This window comes from Bubalus kerabau, chromosome 2 (genome assembly GCF_029407905.1).
Source record: "Bubalus kerabau isolate K-KA32 ecotype Philippines breed swamp buffalo chromosome 2, PCC_UOA_SB_1v2, whole genome shotgun sequence".
Lineage (NCBI taxonomy): Eukaryota > Metazoa > Chordata > Mammalia > Artiodactyla > Bovidae > Bubalus > Bubalus kerabau.
In genome coordinates this window covers 88,545,973-88,573,193 of record NC_073625.1, presented here as the reverse complement: position 1 = coordinate 88,573,193, position 27,221 = coordinate 88,545,973, and the positions used below count along the sequence as shown (strand labels likewise).

The following is a 27,221-nucleotide window of genomic DNA, read 5'->3' as shown; positions in this document are numbered from 1 at the left end:
AATTAAGATTACATTTACATCTATCTGGGATATTTAAAAATAGATGTTATCTGAGAAAAATTAAGACACATCAACCTCATTTTCTCTAGACTCCTTAAGACAGAGGTGAGGAAGAGTTCCTATTATTTACAGATAAAGTTCAAGAGTTAAAAGTGAAAAATAATGAAATAGTGAAGCAGTAAAAAAAAAAAAAAGTAGAATTAGTGAAAAAAATAAAAGTCACCTGTTCATCTTTATATTGGACATCACATTTTTCTCCTGCAGGTGTCATATAAAAAATGAAAGTGTGTATAATGTTTTACTAGCCATAATATTTTGAGATTTTATAAAATAATCACAAATACACTTAGAAAATAATGCAAATCAAAATCTAGTTCATGATAAAAATCACTCAGATCTTAAAGGAAAGAAAATAAAAATATTTTATCACAGGACTAATAAGAAGCACACATGTCCACGGATCAGAGAACACTACGACTACATACAATAAAAATTTATCCAAAACAGATTTATTTTTAAAGCCTCTAATAAATTTTTTAAATTCACAGGTGAGGAACTGGATAATAACTAATATGTCAGACTGAGACAGGCTGGGGCCTGGGACCCTTTGCTGCAGTGCTGCAGTGCTTACACGTGAATAAACCTCTCCTGGAGGAACAAAGTACCAAGAAACTACGGGACTACAAATCACTGTGTTCATGTACAGTTGGGGCAAATTCTGGACAAAAGACACAAAGAGACCGAAAACAAGAAAGAAAAAGCAGGGGGTGAGGAGCGAAAGTGGAGAACTGTGCATGCCCTCTGCAGATGATACCACCTAAGGGGTGGGCAAACCACTAAGCTGTCAATTCCTGGACAACCCCTACCCTCACTCCATATAAGGAACAAGCTCGCCTGTACCTCAGGGAACAAGCAAGCAGGGGAATCCTGTTGTTTGTTCTTGATCCCCTCTGCTACAACAGGAGCCCTAATAAAGCCTTGCTTGAATTTCCAGTCTGGTCTCTGATCAATTCCTATTGATTAAGGAGGTCAAGAACCTTGGTTAGTAACAAGACCATTTACAGATATGACCTACATATCCAATGCATTGCATGGTACATTTCCATTTTGGTTAGTATATCCATTACTTGATCTAGTGTCAGAAACTGAAAAGACTAAGTCTCTAAATACAGACCCTTGAGTAATCTTAAACAAGTCATTTAACTTCTTTGAATGAAATATCTGAGCAGCATCTTTTGCTAGAATACAATGACCAAGTTATATGATGTACTGCAAATAAGAGATATTGATGCTTAAATTAAAATAAACCAACATTTCAAATATTAATAGTTCAACCTATCAACAGAGAGATTAACATGTTGTCTGAAGGAATTCTAGCCCTGAGTTGACCATGGCAATTATGTTATGAGGAAAGCTTCTTTTCTATGGTTTTACCTGTGAGGATACAAATACAAAGTTTCACTCCAGTCCAGTAACTGCTGATTCAGAGTGGGGTAGAGGTGCATTGGTTATGCTTGGATTGGTTTTAGGGAGCTTTCTTAAAAACAGTGCAGGGCCAGAAGGTAACCAATGTCAAGAACCCTTGATTTTGTAAATACACAACCCAGGCTACCTCTTTAATGAGAGAGGACTCACTGCCAAGACCCTTAGCACCAAAAGTCAACTGAGGTAGAACAGAGTGAAAATTGGGACTCTCATGCATGTGCATAATCTATCGAGAAATAATCTTGTCTTGCAATTCTTATCTTCTATACTGTGCTTACAAATACTAAGTGCTTAAGTTTTAGAAACTGTTCCCTTCATTTAATCTATCTCAAAATCTCTAATACTAACAAGAGTTCACAGAAAGCTGTCAGTAATAGGTTCTATTTCCCACATTTCAGAAGGGATGTATATTTTTAGATTAAGGTAGGTTGTTTTTGCTCTGCTCAGCACATTTTGTGTGCTGATCTTCAAAACTAGACAAGGGAATTGCATATGGAAAATATATAATACTCACACTCCACCAATGACACGGACTGATCCAATTCCATGAAAGTCTACATCATTTTTTAAAAAATTAGGGACAGAATCTATGTGTTCACTAAACTCTTTGGCCTGTCCATGGAAGTGAGGTTTTTCATAAATAATAACCTGAAAAATATGAAAAAAACCACTTAGCATGCTCATACTTTAGAATAGATACATACTGATTTATATGACACTGAGGGCCACAACCTGAATGAAGGACCACTGTTCATTTTCTTCCTTTATACTCAAAATATAGAATACTGTCCAACATTCACAAGGAATATGTGAGTCTTTATCCATTACAAAGATAAAATATCTTGATAATATGTTTCTCTTATATCAAAATACTCAAATATAATTACATGTTATATTTACCCAAATCCTAAGTCCACTGCAAAGAGTAAACTGTCTTGAACTATCTATGTTTTTTCCTCTGTTCAATATTTGATACAGACCTGCCTTATATTTACTGAATTTCCTCTTATTAAGAAACCAAAATTCTCTTGAGTTTGAGAAAACTTGCTATTTCTTACAACATTGCTTGTATGGTCACTACTAATCACTGAGAAGAATTACACATGCATATACTTGAATTTAAATAAAAAACTTCCTAAAAGTTAGAAATGATTGAAAAAAAAATTGGTATTCTTATTGGATATTTGGTTCAAATGGAGGAGGGAATGCAGTAGGACACAGATGTCTAGCATTTCGTTTACTTCAAACTTGGATTGGTACAAGTACTTCCCTTCTATTTTTTTTTTTATTTTATTTCCCAAGCATAAGCTGCCCTTGGGGTTCAGGGAAGCGATGACAGTAATAGCACTTATCTACCCACACTTTATCACCTGGTCCTGTTTAGGGCTGATGGCATAATTTGTATACAATTGGTGAATAAAATCCCATGCTTAGACATACTGAACCAGCAAGTTATAGTTAAAAAGAAAAAGAAAAACAACAACAACACTGAGAACATTACACAGACTGAAAAAAAAAAAAATCTAGTACTGCTCCTGCTGTTTTCTACATATTAAATTTTCAGAGTGCTGTATTGGAAGTGATGAAGTATTATTTGGGTTTAATACACGCTACATATGTTGAACACATTAAAACTAAGTAAGAAGCAATAATTCTTTGATGAGTAAGTCACAAGCCAATATCTAACAACTTAAAAATTGTGACTGTCTAGGATAACCATTCCATTCACATGCCTCAGACTGCAACTGTCCACAGAAGAGCCAGCCCAAAGTTCTGACGCAGCAGACAGAGCGACTGAGACAAGTCACTCAGGGAGTGTTACAACCAGTTCTGCACTTATTAGGTCACTAGTTCAAAACCTTGGCTGCATGTCAAGAGTCACCTAGGAAGCTCTGAAAAATTTTAACCACAACCCAGGCCAAATAAGTATCTTTTTCAATGCAACCCAGGCATAAGCATTTTTTTAGAACTCACATATGTATGATTCCAACATACAGCGAAATTGTATTAGATTCATTCAGATACTAAGTTTAAAAAAAAACTCCATCTATGTGATTGGGAGAATGGTAGTCAATTCCACAAATTAGGAAGCCCAGAAATGGGAAAGCTGGGGGAATTGTGCCTTGGTTTGGAGAGCAGGATGGATGAATCCCTGTGTCCCTGCCTGCCTCTGAAAGTGCTGTACTCTAATTAAACAGAGGTCTGTTTGCATCTTTCATTACTACACTGATTTTCTCCCTATCTCTCTTTACAGGCATTCTACAATTCCATTTCTTTTTCTTTCCCAAAATGTACTTAATTCTGGCATTACTACCACCCCGGTTTTTGGTGCCTCTGCTGTTCCCTTCAGATACTTATAGTTTCAAGCTGACATCACCTGATAGAAGCTGCTTGCATCTCCTCCTGATCATCCTTGATCTCCATCCTGAGCACCACTCCCAAATGCCTGCTGGGTATTTTCACTTCAAAGTCTAGCTATCACCTCAACCCTTTGCCCCCGATAAAATAAGTATCAAACCTATCATCTTTCCAGCCTGTAGGTGCTTACTGGGTCTGATTGGGTTGTCAGAACAGACCTCCACCTTTCTGTACTGAGCCCTCTCGTCATTTGAGCGTGGGCCCTCAGCCACCTCTTTGTGTAGTCACTGCCCACAAACCCAAGATACATTACCTAGATATTGCCAGCATACATTCAGGTAATCACATTTTAACTGTAATAGGCTTCCCAGGTGGTGCTAGTGAGAAAGAACTCGCCTGCCAATGCAGGAGATACAAGAGATGTGGGTTCAATCCCTGGGTCAGGAAGATCCCCTGGAGAAGGAAATGGCAACCCACTCTAGTATTCTTGCCTGGAAAATCCCGTGGACAGAGGAGCTTCATGGGCTACAGTCCATGAGGTTGCAAAGAGTCGGACATGACTGAAGCGACTTACCACACACACAAATAGTTAAAGATTTAATTATCAAACTCTTTAGCCTGCTACCAAAGTCTGTTCAAGACTCACCTTTAAGTTCATAGGCATTTCCACTTTCAGTCCACCCTTAAGATGACAAAAAATTTTAATATTAGATATATTCATATTTAAAATGTAACTAACCACAAGTAACTAAGTAATGTATGTATGTATGTAGGTTATATAAAAACTTGATTGGTGAAGATTACATACCAAATTTAAGTTGTGGTATTTAAAAATTTTAAGTATAGAACTCTACAGTAGTCAAAATCAAGTCAGACTACTCTATATCAATGTAAATGGGGTAAACAAATCTTGGAAAGATACTTTCCAGAGTACAACCACTACAAGGAAGGAAACTAAGCTTTAGTGCTTAAGTACATGTGACCAATTAAAGATTTAATCCCACAGCAGAGTGTCTCAAGAAGAAGAGTGGAGCTGTTAGTAGACTGAAAACTTTGATTTGGCAGGGTAGATTTCTAAACGACTTAATACTCAATTTCTTCTCTACAAAGCCTTGGGCTTTCTGTGTTAGAGCATTTCATCTTCCAAGTCCTATCACACTTGCTGTCTTTGTGACCACATGGAGATAAGAGCATAAAAGATAACCCACTCCTCACAAAAGCTCTCATGTATAATTTCTTCGTTTCCAGTGCTATGCCACATTGTAATACTCCTTAAAATTTGTTTTTTCTGGTTTTTAGTATTTTTTTAAGGCACAGCACAAAAACGGTTTGTCACATAGCCACTATTTAATTGAACAATTTGCCCCTCAAATAAAAATATTTGCAACAAAATAAATCATTAATACCAACATTTATTACTTTTAAGAAAGTAACCATTCACAGACCTACCCATTTATTATTAATGCTGAACTTATCATTCATTATGGCAATGGAAGAGTATAATATACAACAAGCAATTTTCTAATAAGCATCAAACAAATTTAGAATTTTTTAAAGTCAGAGTATTACCTTATAAGGAAACTGCATGAATTGTGATAAATATAGTACAAAGTAAATTCAAACATCTAGAAAAACATTAAAATGGAAATGTTTCTAGAAAACATTAAAATATTTTCAAAAAGTCTGAAAGAAACAAAACAACAATGTATGAATAGTTTGCCCATTCTGTAGCAGAGATATACATGTCTCAAGACCGAGATGCATGACCAATCATCAGAGCTATCTTATTTTTGAATTCATGGATACTTGGGAAAATGTTTCATTTTATATCTGCTTACCATTTGAAGTGGATGCAATGATTTAATTTCTGCTGCAGAAATCTCAAAGAGTCCATGGTCTTCCTCCAAAACTATAGCTTGCCCCTTGAAATTAATATCTGGGTAGGCAAGCCAACTAAATGAGAAATGAATGGTTGGTTAAAGTATAATAGGAATACTTTAATCTGGCTCTGTAAGAGTTAAAAGCTAAAAAAAAAAAGCTACAAAAAGAAGAAGAAATCTCTGTCACAGAATTACATTAGTAAAACACATTCAAAGTGACACTGCTGGACAACATATAACAATGAATTAACATGTTATTAACTACTTACATTCAGACACTATTCTGGTTTATTATATGTTTTCCAAGCACTGGCATCACTTTCCTATTATATGTTTTCCAGTATTTAAAAGTTGTGAAACCTTTAATGCAATTAGGATATAACTGAAAAATAAAAATCATCCCACTATGTTTCTGTTTTAAACTTGGGCAATCAGAGGCAGGGATTCCACTATGCATTCTACACCCTTGACCCATAGTTTCAGAATCAGGATCAGTTCTTGGTTTCCCTCAGGAAGAGTATTTGAAATAAGATTCCTAAAAGAACCATCCAGAAACCAGCTAAACTTGATAATTACAGACAGTTCTCAGGTCTGTGTTAATTACTGGGTCTGCCCAACAGTTCTAACATGTGGGAGAGATGAAGGGAGATGTCCAACAGTGACCCCTAAATTCAACACCAGCCATCATCAGAGCAGATGAAAATGGAGGAAGAGGGAAGAAGGATCCACATTGAACCAGAAATCACAAAACTTATGGCTCAAGTCAATCTGGGACTGAATTAGCACTGAACTCAGACCCACAGTCCTGAAGATACCTTTGGAATTAGAAAGGCCTAGTATCAAATCCATGCTTACCAGCTGGCAGCTTAGGACAAGCCACATAATTTCTTCATTTGTGACAGGAGAGTAGCTCTACCTATCTTCCAGGAATAGAAGAGTAATAAACACTGGTACTATAAAGGCCCTCTGTAACTACCAGCACTGAGACAGACACTTTGCAAATAGCTCAGGCTCCAGAGTTTTAGGTCAGGGATACGTATTTATTTTTCAGTCCCACAGTCTGCTGGGTGAAAAGACAATGGATTCACCTGTCAAAAATGGTGTCTGGGAACCTGTATCTGTTTCTCTGAGTCATCTATCAAAAACTTAACTGGATCTGAAAAAAAGACGGAATCTGTTTTAAAATATTTGAAAAAGTCTTTCTTAGGTCTCCAGAAGTATACACAGAAAAATTAACACTTTAGAAATGGGTAGGTCACCAATTGAAATATGACACAAAGTTAACTTTGGTAACCATCAATCACCGTAGTGAAGAGAAGCAGATACATACACGCCTGACTTCACAGTGAAGGACACAGATTTGGGGATATTCAGCTCTTCTAAATTGGGGACCGCTCGCTGGATGTAGATAGGGCAACATGCCGGGTCAGACTGTGGGCAAAGCTCTATCTCTGGAATACTGCAATCCTGGAAAGAATAATAAAAAAAAGTTGACTTTGAAGTATCTAGAGACACACACTGCAGAATCCTCAAAACCCTGGATATGCAGTTAAAATTTTTCTCACTGTTCAGCTGAATTTTTAACCAATAACAGCCTAAAGGAGACAGTGTTTCTTCTTACCAGTCTGTTAAACTGATTTTTCTAAGAAGTTACATTGACAACATGAAAATTATATGAATATTATTGATTGAAAAACATTACCCTGATTCTTTCTGCTTTGTTTTTAAAAGTCCTGCTCCATTAAGCAATGTTCAAAGTTACCAATATATGAGTGCCAAGAGTTTGTAAGCCTTCCTTCTCAGAAGCATAACAAAGCCATAGGGAGGAAGGGAGTTAAATAAAAGCTGATCTCATGGGGAACATAAAAAATAAATAACAGAGAGGTACTACTCTCTCAGCGGGTTATCTAAATTACAGTGACAAAAGAAGTAGGAATTAGAGGTGAGGGTAAAGGAAATCTGTTTTCTTACGTATGGTATTTATTTTCTATAGTATGAGTTGGTTTGAAGAAGAAAGACATTATGAAATTTGATCCTATACTTCATCACACATCCACTGTCACCATGTCCTGTCAAACTTTTCTTTAAAATTGCCACCGTCAAGGTCTTTCATCAAGGCCAAGACTTTGATTACGGGCCTAGACCATCGATCCAGTAAGCTTACTCTTTATACAGCTGGGCATGTGGGAAAACCACATCCCTCATCATACTCCTTGACTTGAGAACCAAGCAATTCATATTCATATTTTGGTTTTCCTTTTAAAATACAGCAATGACCCACAACTAACTAACTCACAATAACGTACAACTACACTAACTACCTACAACTCTTCAGTCTTACTGGTGTCCATGCTATCTCTGCACCTGGCCTCTCTAAGCTTTGTAAACATTTCCCTTATTCTAACTGAAGACATAATTTTCTGTATCCTTACTTACGAAAATCTTTTTTTAAAAAATACTATTGGAATATAATTAATTTACAGTCTTATGTTAGTTTTAGGTACATAGCATACCAATTCAGTTATGCATATATTTATTCTTTTTCAGATTCCTTTCCCATGCAGATCATTACAGAATATTAAGAAGAGTTTCCTGTACAATCCAGTAGGTCTTTGTTGATTATCTATTTTATATATAGTACTGCGTATATGTTAATCCCAAACTCCAGTTTATCCCTTCCTGCCATGTTTCCCCATTGGTAATCATTAAGCTTGTTTTCAATAATTAGTTCTAACTCAAAAAAGACAATATCTTTTCTTAAGGAATCAAAACCACAATTATTTTTGCCTTGTCTGAAACTACAGTCGTGCTGTCTAATCTATCTCAGTAATCCTGAGTGTTTCATTATATGACTCAAGTTTCAGCAGCATAATTCTCATCTAGGACATTGTGGAATTCAAATGGCTCTGCTTTAATGAAATAGGTAAATGCAATAAACTATTAGAGGTGACATTTATTAGACTGAATAATTATATTTATTATTATAATCTGTTTTGCAATTGCAAAATGGTATCTAATTTTTTAATCTTTTTTCCAAACTGAGTTATATTATTAATCATTATTAACCATTCTGATTAGTGTGTAAAAGCAAGCAAACTAATACATCTTGTTTTCAGAAAGTTCTAAAACACAATACAGTAGGAAGCTATAACCTAAAATATCCTTTAAAATATAAAAAGTTTATTTCCGTCTAAAGTTTCATTTTAAAAAATGTCCAGAAATGTCCAGAAGAGTCACCTGTCAGTCTTCAAGTCTCTTTTGTTTGCTATTAAAAATAGAATTCTAGTAATATTATTAAAATGTTCCCCCAGGGATCTGAGGTACAGTAACAGAATACATAACTAAGTGTCTCACACAAATAAGTTTCCTCTGCATTGTGTTATACAAACAATGTTTGGGTGGTGTATTTTAAAAGGGAAAAAGCTAAGAGGCATTTGAGTCTACATCACACAGGGAAACAGTATAATGGAAAAGAGGTAATGATGGCTAAAAAATTGAAAATATAAACAAGATCGCTTACATTCTCAACTATTGTACTAGAGGACTGATTTTTTTTCTCTAGTTGGCTGAAAAAGATTTCACTAATCAGTTCTATTTTCTCCATGGTGGCTAGTCACAGAAGTAATGTCTTTTGCAAGATTTGTGTAATTCTTGATGGACAAAGGGAGTAAACAACTAGCCTTACAGGAACCTAGCAACAAGAAACACTTTGTACTCTTAGTAAAGAAAAGTTTATATGGTTTCCTCCCAGACTTTTCTAGTCATGATATACTTTCTAAATACATCTTGGTGAAATCTATAAGCTCAGACTATTAAAGCAACCAGTAAGAATGGAGACAAAGCTATGGGAGGGAAACAGGGTAGGAATGAACTACATAAATAGTAAAAAAACAAAACAAAACAAACCTCCAAAAACCAAAAACCCAAGAAACTATTTGCCTCTGCCTTACATGAAATACATTCAGTCCCTGATCTAACAACGGCTCTCTTGCACCTCAGCTCATTAATAAGGGCAAACCTAATTAACTCCTGAAAGAAGGAAATGTCACTCCTTAAAAAAAATATATATATATATAATAAATATATATATATTAAATGCATAGTAAACAGAGAAATGTGCAGGATTCACTTTTTCTATTTGAGAAAAAAAAGCACTTGACTCAAGTCTCACTGCATCGTTACTCCACCTCCAATTACTTCCACGAGGGGCAAAGATGACCCTTGGGCAGAACCTACAACTGCAGGTGACTGACAGTATCTTCTATACTTGCTCCATTTACAGCAAAGTGAAGATATCATGAAAGTATTGTCTTTAAAGGACAGTCTTTAAAGCTTTGACTACTTAAGATGAGAGCCACTAAAAGATGGTGAAACAAGATAAAGCTGCCGTGGGCCTAGGTGAATTTGGAATGGCCGCCATGAAAATGAAGCTATCAGCAGGCCGAAATGTGACAAGTTTACAAAAAGGAAGCATTTTAATGCCTGATTCTTACTTTGTAAAATATTTAGAACAATGCTAATGCCTTTTCCATTCAACGTTCAATAGTTTTATTTTCCTTCCTCACTTAAAGTTGCTAGCAAGTTCAAGTCAAGTGGGCACTAACACTGCAATTAAAAAAAAAAAAAGACTCTATGAACAAACAATGGAAGAAGGAAAAAATGTAAGCATGACTTACTCTTTCTTATAATGCATCCAAAGCAAATGGCGGATGTGCAAATACCCATTTAAATACCCATGCTCAACAGATTGAATTTTTTGTTTGATTTTATTGTTTGATTTGGGATGAGGGTGTGAAGTTTGCTGCTTACAATACCTTATTCATCTTTTTTTTTTTTCTCCTCACTAGGCCTGGCATGGTGCCTGACATTCACAAGGCAGACACAAAACCACATGCTATTAAATTTTAGAAGATTCCAACTACAAAGTGATTACCTGCTTCAAGGAATTTCTTGTGAGTTAGCTAATGAAGTGAGCACTCAAATGCTGCCTGATGAGCTGAAATGCTTGTGATTACATTTTTCGATGAAAACGCACACTGCCCTCTATCCTACAGCCATCAATCTCCCCGCACTATCAACGTCCGCCTCAGTGACACAAGTGGCTCTGCTAGGGACTCCCGCACACCTCCCGTGCTGCCAAACTCCTGTCTGCTCTCTCAAGACGCCAACCAGGTGCTGCCTGCTCCAGGAGAGAGGCGCCTTCTTCGTGCCCATGTGGGGCCCTGCACTGCACGTCTCACATCATGCAGGCATGGGATTCAGCTGTCCCTGTCCTGGACTCTGCGCAATCTGCAGGAAGACACCATATGGAACTTGTGTTTCTATTCCCAGTGCCCACGACAGCATTCAGTCCAAGAGCAGACACAAATATTTGTTAAGACTTAACAGGCTTAACAGTTTTGCAGAAAGTATTAATTCATGCAGACACCCCTTTATGATACTGAGTTTTTCTGTATGCTGTCTGCAACTATCAAGGGTTTTAACAACATTGATCCAAATCATGATAGGGTCCACGTCAAAGTAGACATTTTTAGTATATAAATAGAATTTCTGTAATTTGAAAAATATATATGTTCATGACTGTCACAGGAGTAACTGCACTGAATCATGTACTACATTACTGCTGAAGGAACCCTTAAAATACATGGGACAATTCTGTCCTTATCACTAACTCACTTCTCTAAACCATCAAGGCACTTCCCACAGTATGTATTATTATATGAGGAAGGCAAGGTCTTCCACATCTTAGTATTAATAAACAGAAAATGAAAAAGCAACATTTTCCCCTTCCTTTCCCCAACCTACCTTCTATAAATTTCTTCTAACGCTCATCTATCTCCCCTTCTCTTGTAAACACCACACACACCCAAATATACACACCCACAAACCTCCACTAGAAGAACATATTTGGAAATATCCTAAAGATGTCTGGGTGGTATATTCCAACTACTATTAAAAATACATATATATTACAACATGTAACATTTTATGTGCCATATTACATGTAACATTTAAAATTTTCATTCAACTTAATACTTTATGCATATCTAGTCAAAAAATTATCACTATGATAATAAAGATTAACAAAATTACCACAATTATGATTAATAGCAACTATTTCTAAGCAGTGCTGGGCCAAAGTACAGCTTTACTACATGACAAATGACACAAAATTTAAAAACCAACTGTTCTGTTACCTTTAAGACACGTTTGATAGAGCCCAACACAAAGTTTCTTTGTGGATGCTTTCTGTTCTGAAGAAGCCAGTCACGATTTAACACCTTTTCTCCTTCTTCCAGAACACATTTCTGACCTTGGAAATGTGGTTTCTCATATAAAATCCAGCTGAACAAATATAAAAAAGCATGATCAGTTATAATTAATCTTCTAAGAAATGAGGCATAAAACAAATATGAAAGTTATAAGTCACAGACTACATTGTCTATTCAAATTTAAAAATCTGGGCTATTTTCTACTACTAGCATATAAATCTATTTTGAAACAATGATGTACGCTGAGCAAAGAGTCTAAGAAAGAATATAAGTGCACACAACTTACAGTGCTTCCTAAACACAGCACCACAATCTATGCTTGGGCCTATCTTTACGTATACATACATTTTATAGATGTTATACACACATTTACATTAAAAACAATAGCTTAAAAATTCCAATTTCCATTTCTACCCTAATTTTCCTGTTGCTGGATAATAAAGCATGTGGGTCTCATTTTATTATTTGAAAACACACGAGATCACACTGCTTATAACCTGAATACTGACCAGTGGGTAACCCAAACACCAGACAAAGAAATTCTGGCCCCGCATGTCCATGAGACATGGTCCATAATAATAAACGAGATTTTCCAGCATTTTGGCAACCTACTCCAGTACTCTTGTCCGGAAAATCCCATGGACAGAGGAGCCTGGTAGGCTGCAGTCCATGGGGTCACAAAGAGTCGGACACAACTGAGCGACTTTACTTTCACTTTACGCCATACAAAGAATCCTTCACTTGTTGCTTATGTCAGTGATACAAATGACTTTAAGCATGTGGCCTTCACATTCCTTACCATCCCACAAATTGTGAACTCATTTTCAAAGCTATGTTTCATTCAACTGAAGCATTCAACTTGTAAAATCTATCCTGCTAATCATGAAGTTACGAAATGGTACTATTTTACTGCAGGCTGTAAATACTAAAAACAACCTATATTTTCTAATTAAGTTATAAAACTCTAACGATGTGTCAAAAACTTATCTGGAGAGAAACGGATGCAACCTTAATACAAGAAAAACATACAGCATAAGCAGCAAGAAAACAACTTATGGGGAAATAAAAAGTTTTAAGAGATCTCTTACCAGCCCCTTACAACTTTTATCAGTACCCCATTCGGATAAGACCAAGATGTAGCATCAGGAATATTACAGTAGATCTCTTGTTTATATTTTCTTCCATGGAGATCATAGATAACCATCTGCAACATATAGTAAGCAGGCATAATAACTAATTTTAAGAATGCATTTAAAATTCTAAAATGTCCTAGAATGCAGAAAATAAAATATCCTAAATACATAAAAGTAAATACCACTTTAGATGCTAAATTCCTGAATGAAATAACCATTTACTAAATCAGTTAAAAGTTTCTACCTTAAACTCCCCAAACCTAAACATAATCTTACTTCTTTCATTTTAGCCTATCTAAGAAACTTATGCTTACCTTTCCAGGTCTTGGGTTACATTTCAGAGTTTGTTTGTCAACATTCTGAAATAATAAAAGTGGAAGAAGTGAGCCATAAGAAACATAAACATAAAGATAGTTCACTTTCTTAGCAGTCACAAATCCAATTTATTGCATATTTGTTTAGTGATCATCATTACAAGGTGAACTTCTAGGTATTACAAGGAATAAAAAAGTAAGTACAAAGGAAAATAAAGCTGTGTCTCTGAAAGGAGAAAAGATGATCACATTTCCGTGACTCTTCCGGTGAGAGATTAGGTTAAACTCTCAGGTACAAAACAATCAAAATGTCAAGTTACGGAAGTCAAGAGAAATGGCACCAGCATGGAGGTGAGGTGATGGCAGACAGAGGTTCCCAGGAGGCTTGTGTGAGGAAGTGGTATCTAGAAGACCTTGAAAAACAGGATTTCAGTAAGTGAAACAATGTGGCAGGCTGGTGCAGGAGTAGTAAAGAAAAAAACTTCCAGGAAGAGAACATCTTGAGACAAAGTACAGACATCTTAGAGGGTGTGTAACCAGAGCACAAAGTGAGGAGGCTGAATGAACAAAACTTGGGGGCCTTGCAACCAGAGTGAAGAGGTTGCACTTGACTTAATAGGCAACAGCAATCATTAAAGAAACATTTCTGCAAAGCCCAGCCTTTCTTTTAAAAGGACCTTGCCTTACAAGCAACTGGCTGGTATTCAAGTATTAGCACTTGCTATTAAGGGTATTCAAAGTAAAGACATAGCCCTTGGCAATCCTAAAGGAAGTTCCATGATCTTGGGAATGTCAGAAAGAAATGTCCCAGGTTCAGTGAATATTCTGTAGTAGACATTCAAATATTTCTAAGTTGAATAAAAGTGTAACTGAATTTCAAGACATTTTCCAGCTATAATGTTTTCATCTCCTTTTTCTCAAATTAGTCTGCTCATTGCCCTGCTAAGTACGAACAAAAACAAGACCAAGTACAGTGAGACTGTTGTCAGGCAAACACTTGAAATATTTTAAATATTTAAAATATTTTTAAATATTGCAAAATCTTTTCATGAGACACATTAGTTCAATGGAAAGTGACAATCTTTCTACATTCAATACCTTGAGAAATTCAAAACGTTGTCACAATTTAGTTTGAAGACTAGAAGTCAGCAAAGAACTGAGATTATAACTTGCTTCTCTCTTATGCCTTTTAAATTCTGATGAAGCAATTTTGTTTTCTCAAACATAACAGTCCAACTAAAATACATGAGGTATAATACACTTCAACCAATGAACAAAGTAATCTCAACGAACAAAGTATTTTTTTAAATAATCTTTATACAACCTCAAAACACTGATTTTCCTAATAAGCTTTTAGGTTATTTCAAAGCACTACCCAAAGCATTACTTCACTAATTAATAATTATAATAACTTACCTCTGTGAATGGGCTTAATCGGCCAGGGGTGTCTTGAGTGCAGAAATACTTTGACACTGGTTCCTGAAAAATTCCACCAAATCTGGCTCCTTTTTCTGAGGAATGGGTTTTAGAGGTCTGCAAATACTGATGATAAGCACTCTTTAGAGAAGAATGTAGTTTGGAAGTAAGGTCAGATTTTTGTAGAAATGAGGCCTTTTCTGGCCACAGACCAATCTGCAGATTAGAGGTCGTAGGCTCATTTGACATCACATTAGAATTCTTAGAGACTCCAGTACTTTCCTGGTCATCATCAGAGCAAAATGTAAGAGAAGAATCCGGCTGCTTGAAGGTAACAGTTTCCTGCCTTCGAGCTCTCAGACTTCCTTTATGCAGTGGCTCTTCCTCATCTTCCTCTTCTCCACCCTCCTGTCTGTCATCTTCATCAAAATTCATCTTTAAACGCTCTGATACTGACTGGAGAAGCGATAACACAGAAGAGGGCTGGCTTGCATTCTCTCTTGATTTCGAGGCACCATGACGACCAGGTGAGACCTCGCTGGACAGAATGTCCTCCTGAGAGCTGTCGTCCTCGTAAATGGGAGACAAAGCCAAGGGATAGATCTTGTACCTTTTGGCCTCTACCGATAAGAATGTTTCTGAACTGTCTCTATCAAATGCATCACCTAATTTGGCTTCCTTTTCAAAATGATGGACGAGGTCAGTTCTACTTTCAGACCTTTCACAGGCGAAGACAGGCATGCTGTTGGGAGCTGTGTGAGGAATCAGGAGGGAATGTGTTCGTCTTACCTCGGTGGTAGTGTACTTGTCCTCATCTTGGAGGGGCTCTTCATACAGTATAGTAAAGGAAGAGTTTTCTTGCTCCTCCTGAGAAATGAAGGCTAAGTTAGGTTCTTCCTTTTTGTCTCCATACTGTAGGTCTCTTGCTTTCTTATGTACTGTAGTAACAGATGTTTTTCTGTCCAGCCTTCCCATGGTACCCTCAGGTTGAAAGTCCGGCACTGCTAAGGCTGGGTAGCCTTCATTATCCTTACTTAAGGTAGGCGATTCATAATCCCTGAAGTACGAGGCGAGTCTAGTGTCACCCGCTATCCAGCCTGTCTTTGTTTCCGTAGGCTCTTTCTCCACTTCTCCACCACTCCTGTCAGCACCCTCTTGGTATGCTTCTTCAGCCTCAGGTATGGGAGATGTGGCCTCTGCCTGTGTAATGGGCAACTCCAGACCTGTTCCAGGTATTTTCTCAGAGCTGACTGCTGTGGGAAACACTCTGTGTTTCCTGATGGTCCCATCAGAATCTTCTGGGAATGTGCTTTCCATTTCTCTCTTAGAGGGTGTGGACAAAGTTCCCCCACTTGTCTCCTTCGTATCTCCCTTACATATTTCGAAGGAAGCAGGTACTGCCTTCTGGGCTGCTTCTTTCATTTCTAACACAAAAGGAGGCATCATTTCAGTTTTCCTAATAACCCCTTCAGCATCATTTTGGCAAGTGTTTTCCAAGTCTAATAAGGGTCCTTCAATCTTTGCAGTGATCCCCTCACCATCTTTTTGGTAGACATTTACCACTTCTAATGTAAGGGACATCACCCCAGTTTTGTCCACCTTTCCTTCAACATCTTTTTGGTAAATACTTTCCATTTCTAGTGTGGCAGGTATTGACTCAGCCTTTTCAGCAGTCCCCTCAATATCTTTTTGGTAGATACTGTCCATTTCTGACACAACTGATGTCATTCCCGTCTTACCAACATCCCCCTCAGCATGCTTTTGGTAAATATTTTCCATTTCTAATGTAACAGGTGTCACCTCGGTCTTTGCAATATCCCCTTCAGCATCCTTTTGGCAAATATTTTCCATTTCTAAAGTGGCAGGCAATCCCTCAGTTTTTTCAATATACCTCTCAGCATCCATTTGGTATGCTTCTCGCATTTTAATAATTTCAACTGTTGGTTCAGTTTCTGAGGTACTCAATTCGGCATCCTTTTTATGTGCTCTTTCCACTTCTGACATTGGGGGGACTGCCTCATATTTCATAATATTCAACTCAGCGTCCTTCTTATTTGGTTTTCCCATTTCTAACATGGAAGGTATAAGCTCAATTTTTCCAATATTTACTTCAGTGTCCTTGTGTATTTTCCCTACTTCTGACATTGCAAGGGGTGTGCTTTTGTTACTGTATCCTGGCAAGCTTTTTTCAGATAAACATACATAAGTATCAGACAAGCTGCTTTTAGATGTCCCAGGTACATGAGTGTCATCATTCACAAATGGAGGCCATTTGAAATTTAATACAAGAGTTCTTGTATCCTCTGTCTCAGGTTTGTGATTATCAACACACTCTGTCCCCATTTTCTCTTTAGAGTCCTCCTTGAGGAACGAGTGTGTTTTTGCCTTATCATCTAACCCTGTAAGGGGTATGTTTTCAGCTAGTAAAACAGTATCTGATTCCTGCAAATTTATACTATCAGACTGCCCATCTCTAGTTCCTGAAAAGGGGGATTTTTGGTAGAGAACAATTTCTCTTCCTCTTATTGACTCGGTGTCACTACCTAAGTTACTTACAGCAAAGAATCTACCTAAAACTTTCCCACTGATTTCACATGTGCTTCGATTTATGGCCTGTTCTGACACCAAGAACTCTCTTACCATATCACATGGCTGAACACTATCACTACTCAGAATTTTTGAAGTATTAGCCTGAAGTTCAGAATCCGAGGTACCCTGAGCATCATTTGCTACCGTTTCTTGGGCTGAATAAATAATCTGATTGACTAATTCCCTAGCTCGGTCCTCTAACAACCAACATACATTCATTTTATCAGAATCAAAAAGGAGACTGTTCTCACCAACCACAGGTGAAACACAGGCCTTTTCTTCCCCTTGGACTTCAGGTATGTTTTCCACAGCCTGCTCTTCCAAATGCTCTGTGGACTGGACCTCTGTCAGTGTCACTTCTGATGGGTTTTTCTCAGGGATGTCTTCTTCCAGGGTACCTGGATTCATTATGCCGTCTATGGCTCTATGTTCCTGGCAGGTACCGACTGAGTGTTTGGATTTTAGCTCTTCCCTGACAGAATTAAAGGCCTCCCCAATCAATGTAACAGCCTTTTTACAGAAATCACTCTCGAGGTCCAAAAGTTGGGCATGTGCTCTCTTCCTTGCTTCTATGTGCTCAGCAGAGGCCTCAGAACACTGCTGGCTTGAGCTGTTAACTGACGCTGGGGTCCCAGCAACTGCTCTAGTCGCTGCTTCCAAGGGACTGTCAAATTGGGCAGCAGTTGGGAAATCAAGAGATACCATCCCAGTAGGATCTCCCAAATGGTCCTGAAGTGGGGTGACTTCTGCCCCTGTGAGGTCAGATGTTTCTGATTCCAAATAAGAGCTTTTAGGGTCCAACAGGCTAGTTAAGGAGGCACCTTCATGTGGGACATCTAAGGGAACTTTTACAGAACTAAAATTATTTGTGGGGTTATATGAACTTCTAACCATGCTAACTTCAGAGTTACTGGAGGAGGAAGGCAGGCTGTGAGTACCACCTCTTAGGGAATGGGCATCCTCTTTCTTTCTGGGAGATGAGGCTCTCTTTTCTGTTCTTAGCACAGAAGGATTAGGAAGGAAACTTGAATCCTCAGATGCAAAAGCCTCTTTTCCCAAACTGATACCAGAACCCAGAAAAGGTGACTTGGCTTTTGTGCTGTCAGTTTCTTGGAATTTGGGGGAAGTATTAGCTAAGCTGAGTTGTGAAAAATCAAAAATCTTTTTGCTCCCACAAGGAACTGAAGGTGGATGGATCATAGAAGCCCTGGCTGCACAATTCTGTGCCACTTGCCTAGTAACTTTCTCAACATGAACAGGAGGTGAAGTCTCAGGTCTATCACTCTGGGGACAAGCAGGTAGAGCACTGCGGGCTCCCACCTCTGTTCCCTGTACACCTTGATATTTGGAGGCAGAAGGGGAAACCTCAGTTTGGCAACTCTCTTTAAGGCTGGCATCTAAGTATTTCTCTTTAATTTCCTCATGATCCACTAACTGAAAAATTTTGTCCTGTTCAACTTCTAGGGAAGTCAATTCTGATAAAGCAGGATTTGCTGGCACACCTGTGATGTCAAGTGGAGAAGAAATTTCATCCCAAGAAATGTCTCTGGGCTCTGTTCGGGTAACAGGTATCTTGGAGAGACTTAGAGTTTTTCCTGTTCCAGAATGTGACTCAACAGGAACATTGTTCTGACCACCAATGTCAGCTTCTGGTAACATTTCTGCAATGCTATCAGTTTTGGTTTCCAAGGAGAAAGAAGAATCATGCTTGTCTGCAGTGCTCTCACTTGCTGCGGTGCTTGATAGCACCGACTCTGCTTTCTCAGGGTCTTGAGATAAGCTTGCAGGCTCAAAGCTCAAGTCCGCTGCAGTTATGTCGGTGTCACTGGCTTCAAGATCTCGTAGAAACTGGCATTTCTCCCTGTCAGGAAGAACTTCCTTGGATTCAAGAGCTGTAGGTGCATGCTTAGAGTGAAGGCCTGCAGGGAGACTCTTCCTGTCCGTGGCCTCCACATGATTTGCCACATGTTCTTGTTGACACTGACGAGACTGACTGGAGATACCAACAATGTTGACATCTCCAGTTTCAACAAGCGCAGAAGAACCTTCATTCTTTAAAATAGGGATATCCACCTGGCTCAGCATGCCCACTCTGGAAACAGAGGTAGGGTGTGAAGCACTGAAATCTGACTTATAGCCAAGGCCGGGGGATGTCCTGGCATCAGGTGATGCTATGGCTTGTTGAGGACTCTCAGAGTCAAGAAGGGATTCTGAAATGTGATTTCTATTAAGTTCAATATTCAGTTCAGGGGCTATTTTATTTTCTAAGCATGTTACAACTACTGATTCACTGGTGTGTTTTACAGAGGCAGCTTCCTTTTGATTCATCCTAAAGGGAGGCACTTTGCCATGTGGCCTAACAAGGTTTTTGACTTCTGTTAGTAATAGTGGGTCAGTATCTTTGTGTAGTGTCTCAATTCTATCTTCTGGAGCTTTGACATGACTTGAAGTAGTGGGTTCCTCACCTGATGTATTTTCTGTTTCTTGCTTGATTTCTGCAGGAGCCAAATTTTTCTGTGTGTCTTGGGCAGATGATCTGTTTCCAGCACTTACAAGTTCTGTGTCTGTTACGGCTTGTTTCTGGAAAGCCATGGAGCTGGTGTGATTGGCAGGCTGCTTTGATGAGTTCTCTACTGCTTGCTTGTTAGAACACTTACTCTCTGGCAACTGCAGAGCTTCACGCCTAATTGATTTATTTGGACTTGGCAAATCTGCACTTCTAAGTGTGGTAGGGTCACTCCCATCAGATTTACTACAAGAGAAGTCAGCAACAGCCGAGTTCTCAGCCTGCACTGGTGTCCCATCACTCATCACGGAGCTGGTTCGTTTTACCACAGTTCCTGGTGTTGCTGTCCTCTGCAAGTCTGGACTGTAAGGAATTTTGCTGCTGTTACTTTCTGTCAACAATGCTGAACATCCCAAATTTCTGTCAGTCTGAGAACCTGGTGCACAACTCAAATGGTGCCGTGAGTCAGAATCTCCAGCAGTGGAGCTGCAGCTAGTCACAGAACGGGATGATCTACTTGTCTCGGGTCCCCCAGGATAGGCTTTGTTTAAAACACCCCTAGAAGAAGCTGTGTTGGCTAGTCCTTGGTTGTTTGTTGAATGGCTTCCTGTGTTGAGATCTCTTTCGTTATCATCAGAGTCTTCTAACTGGCCTTCAGGCCCTTGTCCTTTCACAGGTATGCCTGTGCTAGCTGATGACAGTAATAACACCATTCCAGGCTCCATCTCACTCCCAGGGCCACGATGTGTGCTTGTACTAGAGTCAGAACTTGCATTTTCTCTGTCTAAGGGATTCACCGTTTCCGACACTGTCTGCTGCTTCAAATACTTCTTAATTTGTCTGGGGCCTCGGTAGGTTGCATATGTTACTAAAGGCCTCTCTGATTTACCATCCATTTGTCTGCAAAAAGAACAGCATGAGAGTATCAGGAAACATAATTAGTGACACTTAACAGCAATTACAGAAATCATGGTGAAGTGTATCTTTCAAATGCTCCTATTCTTAATATGTCTAAACTTGGGAAGGAAATTCTTGAATGTTTTAGTTCAGGCTGTCTGTATTAAGCATAATACAGATTTGACCAGCAGCACAGGAATGTCAAGCCAGCCTGAATGTTTGAACTCCTCAGAACTGTCCCTTTCACTTGATTATGTCTGTCTCTCCCACGGTGATTAATGGAGAGAACATGGGCTGACAAACCTAAGGCTTAGGTTCTATTAATAGTTTTGATCTCCAGTGAGTGCTTGACTAGAAGGAACCACATTGCCTTCGTGCCTCATATTGGTATCTCATGGCTACATCACTGATTTCTGCACCATATCAGAGTATCATAGCAAGTTTCTCTTCTTTTACTTAGATGTGAATTTGGAACAGCCGCTTTTAGCACAGAGGCAGAGAAGTTGTAAAGAAAACACCTGGCGAGATGTCTAGCCTGCCGTAAGCATTCAGCATATAATTAAGCCAATAAAGGACAGAACTGCCTTAAAAATCCTCTCTCCTGTTAAGCTCTTCAGAGATTCAATTAGCATGTGCTGTGTTTAGTCACTCAGCTGTGTCCAACTCTTTGCAACCCCATGGACTGTATATGTAGCCTGCCAGGCTCCACTGTCCATGGGGATTCTCCAGGCAAGAATGCTGGGGTGGGTTGCCATGCTCCTCCAGGGGATCTTCCCAACCCAGGTCTCCCGCATTGCAGGCAGATTCTTTACCATCCTAGCCACCAGGTTAGCATAATGAGTATTAAACTGGCTGGGCAAATGCAGAAATAAAAAAAGATTTCTAGCACCAATTCCCAACTTTTTCTCAGCCCTAGACTACAGTTCCTGATATTCTCAGCATCCATTGTTCTGGAGAATCTTATCTCTGGGAGCTCTGATGCTATGCTACGCTGCCTTATGGTCTTTCATACACACCATTCTTTCCCCTTCTTCCATGCCAGCCCCAGACAGAAACTCATACCCTCCGAGACTCAGCTCCCAAGTTATTTCTAACGCAAACCCACCCCGGGACCTGTTTACTGTTACTAGAATGGGCAGTTAGCCTCTGATCTCTGGGTACAAACGGCCCTGAGCACAGACTTGCCATAAAAAGATCTATGTACCAATTTATTTCCCCACTAACCTAGTGACTGTTTGAAGACAGACACTATTATCTTCATCATCTTTGTATTTTTAAGTGCTCTACAAAAGACCTGACAAATGGTGTATGCTTAATAGCTTTGTGTGAATTAATGAATGGCTTAAGTAAAGCAATGATACTAAATGCTAAGCGATTTGTTTTCGACTTTCTTAATCGGATCCAAAAAAAACTGATACAAAAGTGCTTTCAGTTTTGCGTACTAGTTATATTTTAGTGTCTCAACTACAAAAATGTATGGTAGAAAAACCTGATGCATATTCCAACGTTTTCAGGTTAAACATATAATTAACAAAACATTATAGAACTCATATGAATAACTAGGAAATCCAGTTATTCCAATAACTAAACATGATGTTTTTTCTCAACTTTAAAGCAACACCATGAAGAATGATAGATTTGTCTGCATGATAACACACAAAGCAAACTTCTGAGATGTAAAATCTTCATCACCTGGCCCCTTACAAAGTTCTTTAATTTTAGCTGAAACTTTATTTCAACCTATATAACTGCTGGCCTCTAAAATCCTACCGCACCACTATTATACAAAATTTGTATTGGTTACATTCATTTATTTTTACTGTCCATTTTAAAACAGGTATAGGAAATGTGTAGAGAAAAGCTTTGCCTTGGAGAAGTGATTTTAGCTGCTGCAGGAGTTTCAGGCTAGACCAAAGACAGTTATGAAACAAAGTTAAAATGCTGGATAAGGGAACCTGTTTAAGAGAAAAACACATACAGGCGAATTTATGTCAGTGGTAAAATCCTATTTTAAAATGCATAAATTATTCAGAAAGTACAAGAGCTTTTCAAAACAATATATCAAGATCCAGAAGTATGAAAAATGACAAGTTTTGTTTGATTTTTCTTTTAAAAGTTTTTACATTTTATAATTAAAAATCTACTTTCAAGACTGCAGTGTTTCCCCTCCACCCCAAAGATCTCCAAAATGTACATGATATCCAAAGAAACAGCCCATGAGAGAAGGATCCAAAGTTTATTCTTCATGTGTAGTAAAACTTAGGTTTTCTTACTACCTACACCATCCTAACCATTTTACTCTATATCAATCCTTGATCTAAAATAACTTCTATTAAAATAAACCACAGAGAAAAATCCACTCCAGGAAAATTTCAGTTCACTGTAGGAATGCCTTTTGGTAGTTTTGGAGTCCTTTTTAGGGGGGGTTGGTGGAATAATTATTTTCCATTTGGGGAGTTTTCTGGGTACTTTCAACGGAAATGATTAAATTGATTTATATGAACTCGTTTAAATTTCTGACGAGATAATCTCCGGCAGCACCCTGTATGGAAATGTTACATGCTTGTAACTAAAATATGCACTCTTTATACTAAACAACTACACTGCCACGTTTAAAGCACTGAACATCAAAGTCGCAAGCTTAGCTTCATGTATTATAATTAGTCCCTGCAGGTACTGATGAGCCACACTCACACTCTATAAAGGGTTAGTCATACCAAGATAGTCTATTTTCTACAGTGTTCTTTCACAGGCTGTAGCTGAGTCTTCACAATTGAACAGTATTAAGAATGTAGAACTGTCCTTTGTTAAGTTTTTCCCTAATTAAGAAAAGGAACAAAATGGAAATGTCAAAAATATATAACTTTACAAATAAGCTAAATATGGAAAATTAAAAAGGATTTCACAAAATAAAGAATGTATTGTCATGTGTTATGTAATTGTGCATGGGATGTGTAGCTTTTCCTATAAAAGTAGAAGTATGTGATCAGAATAATACTAATAGAAAAGTAAAATATCTAAAAAACTCAAATATTTAAGGGAATAGATGTACAGATTGAAAATGTGAAAAGGTTTTTATGCATTTCAGCCCAAACATACCTACCTATCATGTGAAGGCTTACTAAGCCTCCAGGCACTACACATGGCTGTGCTCTATCCTGGATAAATCCCATACATCTGATACTACATAGGTCAACCAAGGACATGCATCATTCTTCAAAGAAAATTCTGTAAAAGCTGCCTGAAAATATTAGCATTAGAGGATACATCTACCTAATTCACTTTTAGCAAGTATGATTAAGCTACTTTTTTAGCATTAAGATTTATTTTCTTTCGAATTATATAGTTAAGAATATCTTCTCTCACAATAGGGAAGATTTTTAACTCTTTTATGTAAATAAAAGCTGTAAAACCAGCAATTTTTAAAAAAAAAATCACAATAAAGTTTTAATAGAAGAGTTTCTCATGATGATAGGAATCTGCTGAAAATGGAAGCATTATAGAACATTTTCAAGAATTTCAACCCAATAACAAAGTAGCTTCCTATACAAATTACACCAGAAGGATGAGTTAAAGTATGGAAAGCAATCTAAAAAATGTTACCAAACAAGTTTACTTAAAGGCTTTAAGGATATTAAAAATGAAGTCTATATAGTCAACTATACATAAAAACAATTGCAAAGCTGTTTATTATTTTTAATTAAGTGAAGATGAAATCATTTACAATGCTTTTTGATGAGGATTTTTTACAAACACTTCAAATTATAGCTAATAACTTGTCTAAAATTTGAAAATTGTATTAATAGTGATTAAAGTGATGCGATGTGAAAGTCATTTAGCCATGTCTGACCCTTTGCGATCCCATGGATTATACAGTCCATGGAATTCTCCAGGCCAGATCACTGGAGTGGATTAGCCTTTCTCTTCTCCAGGGGATCTTCCCAACCCAGGGATCTCTAGTAATTTCAAAAGTATAGATTCAATTTTAAATAAAGTTTTATATTTGAAACATGCTCATAACTGACTCAATGAACATGAATTTGAGAAAAGTCTAGGAAATAGAGGAAGACAGAGGAGCCTGGTGTGCTGCAGTCTGCAGGGTTGCAAAGAGTTGGACAGGGTTGCAAAGAGCTGGACAGGATTTAGCAAGTGAACAACAACATGTTCTTAATAAAAATGAAATGTCCATGCTTTTAGCAAATTCATAACACAGAAATAAAACTTTAACCTTTAAAATTCAGATTCTCAAAGTTATTAGTAAATATCTTCTCCAGATATATTATTGAAATAATGTTTAAAATCAGGTATAAGCAGACGGTAATTATACTGTCAAAATGTACTATTAACCAAAACAGTATTTGACTTTTATATAATAATTCCTAAACAAATTGACAGTTTTTAACAGAACATTATTAACACTATAAATAATTCTAAACCTGATAACCTATAGGATTTCTGAAGCTGGGCTGGAGAAAGCCTGTGCCTCAGTCAAAATGGGGGCCCAGTGGTCTTTCTCTTTCCTCTAAGAATCATTGTTCTTTGCTGAGGTGGTTCTGGTGAACTGCCTTAAGCAATTATTCTATCATCAAGGAGGGTTTTACTAAAAAGAACAGGCACAGAATCCTCTTCCATTTTCTGTTGTCTAATATCAAAGGAAATAACATGACCTACTAATCAAACCCAAAGGAGAAAAAAGAAAAACCACAAACCTTTGATTCTACTCAATTCCCATGTAACCTCAAAATATGCACCATTTTAAACTGCTTTAGAGACAAAAAGTCACTTGGAGAGATTGTTAGATGGTTGTTGGGCCCCACTCCTAGAGACTCTGATTTAGTGGGTCTGAGTCAGATAACTTGCATTTCTAATGCTTCCCAGGTGATGCTGATCCAGGGACTGAACTTGAACAATAGCACTGCTTTGGATAATCCTTTATCATGGACGGAGGAGCCTGGTAGGCTACAGTCCATGGGGGTCGCAAAGAGACGGACACGACTGAGCTACTTCACTTTCACTTTATTATGATGCACCCAAATTTAACCATTTGTCTGCTATTGGACATTTGTTACCAATGATGTGTTCCTACATATGTTTCAATAAACATCTTTGTATATCATTAATAATAACCTGGAGAAGGCAATGGCACCCCACTCCAGTACTCTTGCCTGGAAAATCCCATGGACGGAGGAGCCTGGTAGGCTGCAGTTCATGGGGTCGTTAAGAGTCGGACACAACTGAGCGACTTCACTTTCACTTTTCACTTCCATGCATTGGAGAAGGAAATGGCAACCCACTCCAGTATTCTTGCCTGGAGAATCCCAGGGACGGGGGAGCCTGGTGGGCTGCCGTCTATGGGGTCGCACAGAGTCGGACATGACTGAAGCGATGCAGCAGCAGCAGCAGTAATGACCTACAAGCTTCTCAAGGTTCCTGATACATGCAGCCTTCCACTCACAGCACTGTATATGAGCATTAGCCAAGTCAACTCCAACTCCTATAGAATATTATCACTTATTACTGTTATCAGTTTAGTAGGAGAAAAGTTCTCACTTTAGTTTGCACTTCCTTGATTGCTAGTGAGAATAAATCTCTTCCTCACTTATCTGAATGACTTGTTTTTATTTGTCCATTTTATTCTATTGGTGAGCTAACTAAAATGCTTGTCAGTTAAAGCATTCTCATTTGCCAATTTACTGTATTGCTCATGATTTTTGGCATAAGAGAGTTTGAAAATGGGAAGCAATTTTGTCTACTGACTTTCTCTTTCCAGATACTTTCCATTGCTATCATGCTTAGAAAACTGCTTCTCACCAAAATAATTCACACTTAGATGCTTTTAGTTTTGTATGTTTCTTAATCATTTTTATTCTTCTCTAATTTTAATATAAAATGACATGACTAGTTTTTATTTTTTCTCCCAATTGTTACCCAATTTCCTCAAGTTTTCCTTTCTACATGAATGCATAATGCTGTCACATTTGAAGGCTCGAATCTGAAAACATATAAGGGTCTATTTCCAGACTGTCTATTCTGTTCCATTTAAGGATCTAGCAAATATTGTACCAGTATTATGACATCATTTCAATTAATGTAGCTTGATGGGCACATTTTAAGATCTGGCAGGGCAAGTCCCACCTCAGCATTCCTGATGGGTAAACCTGAATCCACTTGGGGTCTCAGTTCTCACAACCATAAAATGGGCCTGTGCCTACACCTATCTTAAAAGCTTACTGTGAGGAACTGTTTGAAAGCACATGCCTGAGGACACTTTGAAACTACAAAGGATCACACAGCTCTAAATTGTCATCAATATCTGCCTACGGTACTGATGATCTCTTTAAATAATAAGAATAATTCTCAAGTAGAGGTTA

At 37.9% G+C, this 27,221-nt stretch overlaps 1 protein-coding gene across 2 annotated transcripts in view; it reads right to left on the bottom strand.

Annotated features, from left to right (window-relative positions):
* Positions 1–27,221, bottom strand: part of CRYBG3 (crystallin beta-gamma domain containing 3) — a 126,212-nt gene that overhangs the window by 51,208 nt on the left and 47,783 nt on the right. For both annotated transcript variants that reach the window (XM_055567876.1, XM_055567877.1), the window contains exons 4-11: positions 14,859–20,853; positions 13,443–13,487; positions 13,084–13,199; positions 11,921–12,068; positions 7,054–7,190; positions 5,682–5,796; positions 4,490–4,525; positions 2,000–2,133 (exon numbers count right to left, since the gene is read on the bottom strand). In XM_055567876.1, coding sequence (XP_055423851.1) covers positions 2,000–2,133; positions 4,490–4,525; positions 5,682–5,796; positions 7,054–7,190; positions 11,921–12,068; positions 13,084–13,199; positions 13,443–13,487; positions 14,859–20,853 — 6,726 coding nt within the window. The remainder of the gene's footprint in view (positions 1–1,999; positions 2,134–4,489; positions 4,526–5,681; positions 5,797–7,053; positions 7,191–11,920; positions 12,069–13,083; positions 13,200–13,442; positions 13,488–14,858; positions 20,854–27,221) is intronic.